We start from the raw sequence: 12,298 nt of genomic DNA, 5'->3' as shown, positions 1-12,298 counted from the left end.
GGAAAAACAGAACCGAGCCGAGGGACTCGTTCAGGCGCTCACACCTTGGGCCCTGCAGCCGCCTCTGTGTCGGTCCCTGTGCCCACTAATCAGCCGCCAATTATTATCCCACTCAGTGCGGCACCGATCACACAGGTGAAGGTGAGGCCGGTCTGCATGACGCACAGACTCGTGCTCAGGACTGGGAAGTCTGCAGTGTGACCATTAAATACTCACCTGTGCTGTTCTGTCCCCGCAGCAGGTTCACACACACCTGAAACATGCTACACTCTGCATCATAACGGTAACTTTGGGACTTTTACACACTGTAGTAAACCTTGCTCAACAAACCCAGGTGATATGATGTTATATATGGTGTATAATATGTGATACAGGTGTCACAGGTGTAATGGTTTCTGGAGATGTTGCTGCAGCACGTTCCTGCATTGCTGATTGTCTCCCAAAACAGGGATGGACAAAGAAGTCTAAACCAGCCTTCTCGGTACAGCACATCATTTTCAATCATTCATACATTGTAGCTGAGATGTTGTGTCTCTGGGGTATACAGATGGTTCTGAATCTCTGAGCTGACTCCCTTCAGTAAGAGCATGCTCACATTTCCCACAAACTGTGTTCGTCCTGCAGATCCTTCATAAAAACACAACATCAGACAGCACCGATGCTTTGGTGTCAAAGTTCTAACAAACAAACCAGTGTCGAGTCGTCATTTTAAGATGGAGCATTAATGCGATCCCGAGCCTGCTGTGAATGAAGTGGGCCAGCAGCTCTCCCCTCACAGACTCTGAGGAGGTCCTTCATTAAAGTTATACAACAGCTCCATGAAGCACCAATAAAACGTCATGAAATCAATAAACATATTGATCTGCAGAGCACGAGGATCAGACGAGTCCCTGCAGGAACAATCAGTGTGAATGCAAACCTCAGCTGGTCCATTCATCAGTCAGCTGACTGTCAGAAAAAACAAACTTATACCAGAATAAAAGAATATAAAGTAATCCCAAAAGTCCCATCAAGTAATACTTCACAATAAAAGTCTAATCAGATCTAATCGACATGTTTCAGTGTGAGATGGTGGAAAAACCAAAAAGTTTTAAACTGAAACAACATTTTATCAGCACTTTTTCCCTTTTTTGTACAAACTTTCCCGCATTATGAAGACTGAATACTGTTTATCTCCCTTTTGTTGTCTTATATTTATTATTTTCATAATATCACAATGTCTCTTAACCCAGCCACATGGGGACCACGAGCCAGTGTAGTCCTGGTTCAGATAAACTGGGAGGGTTTTATCAGGAAGTCCATCTGATGTCAGAGCAAACATGCACATCGTAAAGATGAGATGGTCAGGTTAACGAGCACCTGTGCTCTGTGTGGAGCTGATGGATGAAGAGCAGGATGGAGGAAGTGAGGTCAGCCGAGGTTATCACAGCTAACTGAAGCCAAGTGTGAAAAATCCTTTTAATCAACTCAAGTAAAAATTGAATTATTTTTGTAAACTTGCAAAACAAAATAAAACAAAATAAAATAATAATAGAAGGAAAGTTTGGTGAAGAGGAAATGTTACTATGTAAATATTGCAATGAATTCTGTCCTGACTGGTTTCTCTCTACATCCAAAATCCTGTTTTATTTTACCTGCACTGACTCATGCCAATAATAATACTTAGAAAGACTAAAAGTAAGAAAAACTTGAACTGAATTGAAAGTCTTTATTGTCATTATACATAGTATAATGAGATGCACTTAATATAAATATAAATACACAGTACAGTACTTGATGACAGAGACCGACAGGCAGAGAATTGATGATATTTCAGTGCAGATTACTTGTGTGCAAGCGAGGGCGTAGATTTGGTTTTGGCGTTGGTGGAGACGGATGATTCAACCACCGACCCCTGCCCCGTTTCTTCTTTTTTCCTTTTTGTTTTTGCTTCTTGATAAAATAAAGGAGAAATATACTTCCCTGCATATGCTATTCTACGTGCTTTTAGACCATTTAAAATTACAATTCATAGTTTTATATGTGAATTATAACTATGACTAAATGACTAAGTATTTTAGACTACGTCCACACGTACCCGGGTATTTTTGAAAACGCAGATGTTTCTATGCGTTTGCATCTTTCGTCCACGCGTAAACGGCGTTTTCGGTCACTGAAAACGGAGATTTTTAAAAACGCCTGCCAGGGTGGATATTTTTGAAAACTCAGTTTTTGCATTTACGTGTGAGCGTCAAAGATGTGCGCCTTTTTTGACGTCACACTGTGCCCATGTTATTGTTGGGGTGAAATGAATTTCTACAATACTGTTACTGTTAATTCTACTCTCTGCAGTGTTTAAATGCTCACATATACACACAGTTACTGTCCCTCCACACATACGACTCGGTTCTGCTTCTATGCCCCAGCTTTGTTTACTTTTTCCCACCGAGGCTTCTAGACTTCTGATTGGCCAACATTTCTGCACGGTTAGGAATCTAGCGCCACCTGCTGCTTTGGCATGTTCATAGCAGCGTTTTCCTTCGTTTCTGCCTTTATGTGTGGACGGGATTATTTTTTAAAACGAAAACGGAAAATCTCAGTTTTCAAAAATACCCGTGTACGTGTGGACGTAGCCAAAGACTAGTTTACTTCAGTCATATTCAATATAAATCAGGTGTCATACAAACATAAAAATAGAGTCATGACAATAAAAGAATATGACTTTAAGGACTTAACAACATTACTTCAGTTACACCAACATCTCTGACACATCAGCACTAAGGAAACACTGAATGACCTGCTGGGTTTTGTCCATAAAACTACTCATCTAAGATTACCACAAAAGATCTCTCAGCAAAATGATGCAACATTTTAGGCACTGTTGCCCCGATCAACTCAGTGAGCTGGGATTTTTTAATTCTAAACATGAACTACTGTTACAGCAACAGACATGGACTACATGTCCCACACAACAACTCAATGTTCACTATGTGAAGCAGCCAAACACAGGCCTGCTCCTCTCACTAACTGAGATAAACTGCTGGCATATTGGTTTTACATCTATACTGTTCAGCCTCTCCTGGTGGACAGAACAACAGTAAGACATTCCACATACATGCAGTCACACATGTGCTTCAAATACAGTCATGAACCAACAATTCAATTCAATTCAATTTTATTTATATAGCGCCAAATCACAACATAAGTCGCCTCAAGGCGCTTCATAGATACAGAGAAAAACCCAACAATCATATGACCCCCTATGAGCAGCACTTTGGCAACAGTGGGAAGGAAAAACTCCCTTTTAACAGGAAGAAACCTCCAGCAGAACCAGGCTCAGGGAGGGGCGGGGCCATTTGCTGTGATTGGTTGGTGTGAGAGAAGGAAGACAGGATAAAGACATGCTGTGGAAGAGAGACAGAGGTTAATAACAAGTATGATTCAGTGCAGAGAGGTCTGTTAACACATAGTGAGTGAAGACGAAACACCCAGTGCATCATGGGAATCCCCGGCAGCCTACGTCTATTGCAGCATAACTAAGGGAGGATTCAGGGTCACCTGGTCCAGCCCTAACTATATGCTTTAGCAAAAAGGAAAGTTTGAAGCCTAATCTTGAAAGTAGAGATAGTGTCTGTCTCCTGAATCCAAACTGGAAGCTGGTTCCACAGAAGAGGGGCCTGAAAACTGAAGGCTCTGCCTCCCATTCTACTTTTAAATACTCTAGGAACAACAAGTAAGCCTGCAGAGCGAGAGCGAAGTGCTCTAATAGGGTGATATGGTACTACAAGGTCATTAAGATAAGATGGGGCCTGATCAAGTCATCATCCAATTCCACCTGTGATCTTCTGTCACCATTACTCTCTGAGCTCTGTGTTGGTTCTGTCACCTGACAAATAGGACATACATGACAATAAGAATAAAATGTGTTTCTGTCACTTTGTGCAGATCTTGACTCATCAGTAATGTTTGTAGCGTGAGTGCATTTTTAAAACAATTTGTGCACACTGCACTACAAGGTGGAATATTTGCAAAATCAGGACTACCTCATGACATTTTGTCTCAAAAATTAACCCTATGAATATGTCAGAGCCATTAGGATAAAATTATTGTGTCACCAACATTTTAACGTTAGACATATAATTTTAACAGCCTCTGTAAACTAATATCCTGGCTCGCTCGAGGCTGCTGTTTTCTCTGACAGTTTCAATCAAAATTAGAAATGCTGCTCTGAGACTGAGAGAACTAACAGTGCTGCATGTTTCCAAAACACGTTATTCATGGTTACATACAGTTTCAGACTGATGTGGGCCAAAGCCTAGCACTTGGCTTTAAGTGATTTACAGTAGAGCAGGGCGATATGATCAAAAATATTTATCACGATATACATTTGAAAATTTGCGATAACTGACGATATAATTGTCACAAGAAAAAATACTTTACAACTCCACAACTTTATTAGTGCAAAACCCATCAATGTATTTTCACTTAAACAAGCAGCTGTTACTTGTGCAAACTCCTCGCTGACAGTTTAACCAAAAGGCATTTCCAGTGGAAACTGGCCGACACATCCTCAGCATAACCATGTATAACATCCACAAAACTTAACGAGGTTATACACACACAACACTGTAATATTATGTTGAAGCACAGTACGTATCACTCCGCCTACGACAGCCGTAACGCTCCGACAATCCATCAAGCGGTGCGGCTTCGTAGCTTAGCAAAGTCGTACTGAAACATCTGACAGATGTTCGAGCGCCGTGCACATAAAATCGTTTCGAGGTCAGTAAACACAACCAGAGTTCAGACATAAGGCACACGGGATTATAAGGGGCTCTGTCGACTTTCAGAAAAATCAAAGTATTGATTTTAAGTGCGCCGTATTTTCCAAACAACACGGTAATAACGACGGCCCGCTAGCATGCGCTACCAAAAATAGTGCTTTGTTGTGTATCTGACGGACGAAAGCTAAACCAGTTCCACACCAGTGAAGCTGCAGCATTTTTACAAACCAGTTCTGGTTCATCGTTTCATTCAACGATCGGCTTTTGCTCTTCTCGTTCTCCGTCATACTTTTTCCGCCATGTGCGTATGAAAACAAAGGCACAGCGCATGCGTGTTTTATGGATTGCATTTATATAGCGCTTTTCAAGGCCCTCAAAGCGCTTTACAATGCCACTATTCATTCACTCTCACATTCACACACTGGTGGAGGCAGCTACAGGCAGCTACAGTTGTAGCCACAGCTGCCCTGGGGCAGACTGACAGAAGCGAGGCTGCCATATCGCGCCATCGGCCCCTCTGGCCAAGTAGGGTAAAGAGTCTTGCCCAAGGACACAACGACCAGGACAGAGAGCCCAGGGATCGAACCGGCGACCTTCCGGTTACAGATGCGATTCCCAACCCCCTGAGCCACGGTCGCCATACTTCATTTTCTCATCGTTGCCCAACATCATACCGGTATTACCGTGAACGGTATGATGTGGCCCAGCACTAACTTACAGGTTTCTTTGAAAAATACTTTCTTATATCCAGGTTCTTCCTCTTTGCTGCCATCCTCCTCGCAGCGCAGGTTTGCCGCTGCTAAAACTAAACAGAGCTCCCTGAAAGGCTCAGCCAATCATACTGGCCATATTTGTCACATGAGGTAGGACTCCAGTAGAGAACTAATTTCACCCTTTCTGCACCGCTGGGTGAATGAGACGTTGACAGATCTTTTTTTTCCTTTCTATCGGGTTTGATTTCTCTATTGGTGGGGACAATTCAATAATCTCTAAATCTACGCCCTTGTGTGCAAGTTTGAGTTGAGTATGGTGATAGCTTTGGGGAAGAAGCCTTCCCCGAGTCTGTTTGTTCTGGCCTGAATGGATTTGAAGCGCCTGCCAGAGGGCAGTAGGTTGAAAAGATGGTAGGCGGGGTGGGTAGTGTCCTTTGAGATGTTTCTGGCCCTGCTGAGACAACGGGAGTTGTAGACAGCAGACAAAGAGGGCAGGGGGCAGCCGATGATTTTTTGTGCTGTGGACTGAACCAAACCGAAACAAGAAAATGTGCTCTGGAAACTAAAGCGAATTAAAAACTCAAAATGAAATAAAAATAAAAAATCATTTGAGAGTATAAAACTATGATAACTTTGAGAGCAGCTAAGACGAGGGTGGAGAGTGGAAAGGCGACTGGTCCAGATGAGATCCACCGTTCTGCCATGAACTCCAGTGAATATGATGTCGGCCCACCGTGTGCAGCTGGACGTCTCCTGGAAGGATTTCCTCAGGTTCAGGAGTGTTTATGGGGAGTGTTGATCATTCTTCCAGAAGCACATGTGTGAGGTCACGCTGGTGTTGGAGGAGAAGGCCTGGCTCACAGTCTCCGCTCTGATTGGTCCCAAAGGTGTTGGATCAGGATGAGGTCAGGACTCTGTGCAGGCCGGTCCTCGTGATCGTGATCGGTCAGTCCGGCGAACATGCCGCAATTGTTCTAGAGTCCAGTAGTGGCGTGGTTTACACCACTGCATTAAACACTTGATGATGTAATGCTTGTATGCAGCTGGTCGCCATGGAAACCCATTCCAAAAAGCTCTCTGCGCACTGTTGTTGAGCTCAGCTGAAGGCCACGTGAGGTTTGGTGTCTGTGGTAACGTACTCCGCAGAGTCGGCGACCTCTGTGCACTCTGCGCCTCGCACCACGGTCGACCACTTCATAGCTGAGCTGCTGGCGTTCCCAGTTGTTTCCACTTTGTTATAATTCCACTAACAGCTGACTGTGGAATGTTAAGTTGTGAAGAAATTCCACAGCTGGACCTGTTGCACAGGAGGCATCCTATGGTAGCGCCACGAGGGAGTTCCCTGAGCTCCTGAGAGCGAGCCCTGCTTCCACACATTATTTCTGCATGCCTAGCTGCTGACTTTAAACACCTGCGGTCATGGAGGTCATGGAGGTGACTGGGACACCTGAATTCAATGATTTGGATGGGCGAGTGAATACTTTTGGCAGTACAGTGTACCTCTGTGGGTGTGGAGAAGTCTAGGAGAGAGGATGACGCTGGTGAGCCACACCACCAACATGTGGCTTTATGCTGAGGAAGAGCTGTGACGTTAGACCTGATGGAGAAATGTAGATGAGAAGGAGCTTCTGTGTGTTTGTGGATCAGAGGAAGCAGATGACTGACGGTACTGCACGAGGAACCATGAAGGAGTATGTGAGGGTGGTGCAGCATACGTATGAGGACAGCGCTGAGGTGGCTGAAGGTGGAGGTGGGAGTACAGCAGGGATCTGCTCTGAGCCCCTGCTTTTTTGCAGTACTGATCGACGGGATGGCTGATGAGGCCAGGCAGGCGACTCTGTGATCTGCAGGAGGAAGGAGGGAGGATGAGACGGTCCAGAGGAGGGAGGATGATGATTAATCTGATGGCAGGAAGAGAAGAGGAAGAGCTCAGAGAAACTTCGTGGATGCAGTGAAGGAGGACGAGCCGCTGAGGAAAAGAAGCGTCTTGCCGCTTCTACACTACATCTCCCAGAATCCTCTGGGCTGGTGTTGGTGACGTCACATTCCCTCGCCCCGGTCCGCTCTTTCCCTCCTCTGTTTAAGTTTTGGTTCCTTTGCTTCTGTTTGGGTGTTTGTGCCTGTTCGTTTTAAAGGAGCTCGGTGTGTTTGTGGGAGCGGCATGGGTCCCGTGGAGGTGAGGCTTGCTCCGTTTATCTCACCGGAAACAGGAAATAGAGAAACCGGCTGATGTTTGAGAGTAAAGCGAGCTTCGTGCTGAACGATAGAAACAAAGAAGTGAACGAGCTCGGATTAGTTCCAGGTTTTACCGGAAAACAAACTCCGTTAAAAATTCCACTGAATTTAAATTCGAGTCTTTAAAAAGTTTCAGGCTGAGGTGAATGTGATGTGCGATAGATTTACTGACCGGAAGTGATCAGTATTAATAACAACCTTTGTTCCGAGTCATCTGTTTATAGAGACATGCACGTTCATTCACAAACTGTTTATTTAAAGCTGATTTACACTCAGGTGAATAAAGGTGACGTCACATGACTGAATGTCCTACAGCACGTGGTAACTAAGTGTCCAGATGTCCCTGCACAGGTGTGGCTGCTCACCTGTGTTGTGGCGCTTGGACTAACGCACCTGTCTGTGTCTGCAGCTGCTGCACATGTCCGTGTTCTCTCAGAGTTTCTCTCCCTGCGGCCGCTTCCTGGCAGCTGGAAACAACTACGGCGAGATCGCAGTGTTCAGGTGAGTCAAACGCACCTGGTTCGACTCGGCTGCGAGGGCCACACCTCTTATTTGTCACTGCTGTTTTTTTCAGTTTGTCTGCAGCTCTGAGTCCAGACGCCACCGCGCTCAACCAGAAACCTGTTCTGACCTTCACGGGTGAGTGTTCGGGCCAAAGGTCGCCCTAAACCATCCGAGCCTCTGCAGTATGGCGAGGGCGTCACAGGTGTACCTGCTGGTGTTTTACACCTGCAGACTCGAACAGTGGCATAAAAAAATAACAACGTGATGAGAACCCAGGAAGTCTGAGCTCACTCACATGAAAACACACTCACCTTTCCAGCCTTTTGTTTGATAGATCCAGACATTTGTCTGTTTCCCGTCACACTGGACGCTCTTGTGAGGCGCTAAAGCGTCAGTGTGTTTGGTGACAAACATCTGCGTCATGCTGAAAACACGCTGGAAATAAAGAATCAGTGAAAACGTGAAGGTTCCAGCTGATTTTAAACCAAAACTCTGGATTTAGCCTGCAGGTGGAGTTCCAGGTGTGTTTGTGAGTCAATATTTTTGAGGCTCATTTTATTGTGATTTTTTATTTGCTGCCCTGTGACGAGTTCTGGTTTCATTGGGACTTTAGTGGCCGTTTATTGTGTCCGTGTTGATGTTGGACACACTGTCCTCACAGATTCCTTTTTGGTCTTTTTGTCCTGCAGCTCATGAGGGACCGGTCTTTTCCCTTCTGTCCACTGACTGCCACCTGCTGAGCGCGGGAAATGGCGAGATCAGCGCCTGGAGCTGGAGCGAGCTCACCAAGAAGGTAACCTGGAACGTCTTCAGGGACACATAGATGGAGAGGGAAAACGAGTTTGCCTGATTTTTGTGTCTCTGCTTCCTCAGAACGTCAAACCTCTGTGGACCCGAAGACCGAACTACAAGTGAGAACCAGTCTTCCACCCCTGCCTCCTGTCTGCCTCCTGTCTGCTTCCTGTCTGCCTCCTGTCTGCTTCCTGTCTGCCTCCTGTCTGCCTCCTGTCTGCTTCCTGTCTGCTTCCTGTCTGCTTCCTGTCTGCCTCCTGTCTGCTTCCTGTCTGCCTCCTGTCTGCCTCCTGTCTGCTTCCTGTCTGCTTCCTGTCTGCCTCCTGTCTGCTTCCTCACTCACGCATCTGCTGTCTCCTTACAGATCCAGCCTGGAGATCCCAGAGATCAACTCCATGACCATCAACCCCAGAGTGAGTACAGCTCCACCTGTCTGCTCTGCTTCTCTTCATCGCGTTAAAGCTGGCCCGCCTCTACGAGCAGAAAACACTCGAACATGAAATAAAACACAAACCTGTGACAGTATGAAGAATATTCTCCTCCTCATCATCCTCGTCGTCAGAGCCACCCTTTTACTAAACCTTTATTTGTTTTTGGATGTTTTATTGAGGTCCTTTTATTATTCTGACTTCTTTTCATTCTTTTTGAATGTTATTTAATTTTTTGCTTGTAGAAGGGATGCAGCTGCAGTCGGGGCCTTTTCTCCGATGATAATGAGGATAGTTGTCTTTCTGTCGGACGTGTCGCTCCGACGTGTAATGAGGAGTTGTGTTTGTGTGTCAGGATAACAGCCTGGTGGTTGGAGGAGGCGATAACAACATCCATGTCATGGACCTGGAAAACGGTGTGTTCAAGGTGAGTGGGGAACGTTGACTCCATGTTTTCTCCTTACAGCACGTCGCTGTCGTGTGTGTGTGTGTAAATGCTGACTTCTGCTGTTAACGTGTGAGTCTGTGGGGAACGACTCACTGCTGGAGCCTCTGCTGGATGTCAGAGGAACTGCAGGTTTTATGCCTGGATGTCCGTGTGTGCACTGAACTGTTTCAATCTGATTTTCATGGCAGCGTCTGTTGGGGGAGTTCTGTGTTTCCATGGTGACAGGTTTGTGTTTTGTCTTCAGACGGTGCTTCAGGGTCACTCGGACTACGTCCATTGCGTGACTGTAAGAGAGAGGGAGGCGGAGATCCTGTCGGGGGGAGAGGACGGAGCAGTGAGGCTGTGGGGTGAGTTCACAGGAAACATGGGGCTGTCGGGAGGATGATGATGGTGAAGATGGTGGCGAGGAGTAGGGGTGGGCGGTATAAACAATATACAGTAGAAACGATATGAATTTGGCCAACGTGGGGTTTTGACTATACCGCTCTACCGTGATGGCGCATGTTGATGATCTCATCAAGCTGCGCCTATATATCGTTACCGCACATGCTTCAAATTATACCGCAATATGGATTTTAGGCCTTATCGCTCAGCCCTAGTGAGGATGATGGTGATATTAGTGACGATGAGGATTTTGGTGATGGAGGTGATGATGAAGGTGATGTGTTGCTGTTGCAGACAGCAGGACGGGTCAGTGTGTTCACTGCATCGAGGTCTACAAGTACGAGGTGAGTGCCGGAAAGCGTCGCAGACTTCCTGTGATGATGTCACTTCCTCTTTATCTGAGGATAAACACAGGTGTGTGTGTGTTTCAGGTGTGTGCGCGTCCTCAGTACGGTAAATGGATCAGCTGCGTGACCACCGACTCTGACTGGATGGTGAGAAAACGTTTCCTCGCATCGCTGTGACTCCTCCCCCTCCTTTCATCAAAGTTCACTTTGATGAAAATGATGTCATCTTTGATCTTTGATCACAGCTTTAACCGTGAAAACCTCTAAAGATGAGTCTTATTTCTGAGTCAGACTGACTCTGTGAGGACTCGTGTTGTGTTAGAAACAGGTGATGGACTCCAGGTGAGTTCAGGTGACGTTAAACTGCGAGATGAAACGTTCTCCTTCGTTCTTGTTCTGAGGTTTGTTGTTTTTACAGATGTTTCCTTAGATTCCAGATGTGTAAGATTCTGAACATGTCTGACTTCCTGTTCTCACAGCTGTGCGGCGGCGGACCGTCTCTGTCTCTGTGGCACCTCCGCTCGCTGTCACCGACCTCCATCTTTAACCTGAGCGGGTGCCAACGACAGTCCACCTTCCATCAGGACTTGGTGAGGAAGACGCTTCAGTCAGTGTTTGTCCATCTGTGCCGGTGCTCGCTCTGGTTCACTTCCTGTGATGCATTTCCTGTAGATCCTAACGGTGGGTGAAGGTGCGTTCGTGTCGCACTGCCTGCTGGGCGGCGAGGTCAAAGCTCAGATTCCCTGCACGCCACAGAGCCTGAACACGCTGCAGCTCAACAACAACAGCACCGAGCACCGGGTGAGAACCTGAATGCAGCACGCACATCCTCACGCAAACACGGAGGTCACATGACACGACAGGTTCACGAGTGAAGTTTAACGCGTTTCACACTTCGCTATTTCAAAAGTCCACATATCACACCTGAGCCGTGACAAACTGAGCGTGTGCAAACACGGCGGGACAGTACAATGTGGCTCAGTGCTGATTGGTTGAAGCTGGAGAAGACAACCGGAACATCCTACACATTAAAAGTCAGCAAGGGGTGTGGCCAGAAGAGAGAGGATGTGAATGAAGACAGAGCGACGTCAGGTTTTTCCCCCCAGTGTTAGTGAACGTGTCGTGTGTTTCAGGTGCTGACGGTCGGCGGCAGCAGCGACCGTATCGACGTGTTCACCAACCTGTCCTACAGAGCGTTCTCCCTCAGATTCTGAACTCCGAACTTCATGAGACCCCACGCACGATAAACTGTCTGTTCATTTTCCATGTTTTTATTTGTTTTTGGGCGTTTTGTATCAGCTGTCTGTGAGCTTCTTTAAAGAATAAACATATGAAAATAAAAGCACACCACGCTTCACTCTTCTTCACCAGCTGAGCTCTGATTGGTTAAACCAACCAGCGAAGAGCCCACCCTGTGATGAACAATTGAACTTTGATGTTCTGATCACAGGTGTGCGCTCATGAAAGTGTTCCCAACTGAAATCAGCGCTGTGACGCTCCTACGAAAGCTTTTAGATAAACTTTATTAACACAGCACACACGCACACTCTGCTGTCAGTTCACCAGTTTGTTTCTGATTAGTCACATGCTGGAAACTCCGCCTCTTTCACTGACACAGATGAACCTGTGAGTGAACAGGAAGTAAACGGCTGATTGACAGGTGTGTGTTCACACCTGCAGCAGG

At 46.2% G+C, this 12,298-nt stretch overlaps 1 protein-coding gene across 1 annotated transcript; it reads left to right on the top strand.

The window, feature by feature from the left end:
- Positions 1-7,495: 7,495 nt before the first annotated feature.
- thoc6 (THO complex 6) lies at positions 7,496-11,959 on the top strand. Its single transcript, XM_085272349.1, has 13 exons — positions 7,496-7,652; positions 8,121-8,212; positions 8,286-8,350; positions 8,905-9,008; positions 9,089-9,126; positions 9,372-9,420; positions 9,791-9,862; positions 10,128-10,230; positions 10,562-10,611; positions 10,699-10,761; positions 11,094-11,204; positions 11,287-11,415; positions 11,748-11,959. The coding sequence occupies exons 1-13, from the start codon at positions 7,638-7,640 to the stop codon at positions 11,826-11,828; spliced, it is 972 nt and encodes a 323-aa protein (XP_085128475.1). The 5' UTR covers positions 7,496-7,637; the 3' UTR covers positions 11,829-11,959.
- The last annotated feature ends 339 nt before the right edge of the window (positions 11,960-12,298 follow it).

This window comes from Mchenga conophoros, linkage group LG4 (genome assembly GCF_057382185.1).
Source record: "Mchenga conophoros isolate Kocher_MC1m ecotype Shallow Benthic linkage group LG4, M_conophoros_male_GT1.1, whole genome shotgun sequence".
In the NCBI taxonomy this organism is placed as follows: Eukaryota; Metazoa; Chordata; class Actinopteri; order Cichliformes; family Cichlidae; genus Mchenga; species Mchenga conophoros.
This window is presented reverse-complemented; position numbering and strand designations above follow the sequence as displayed.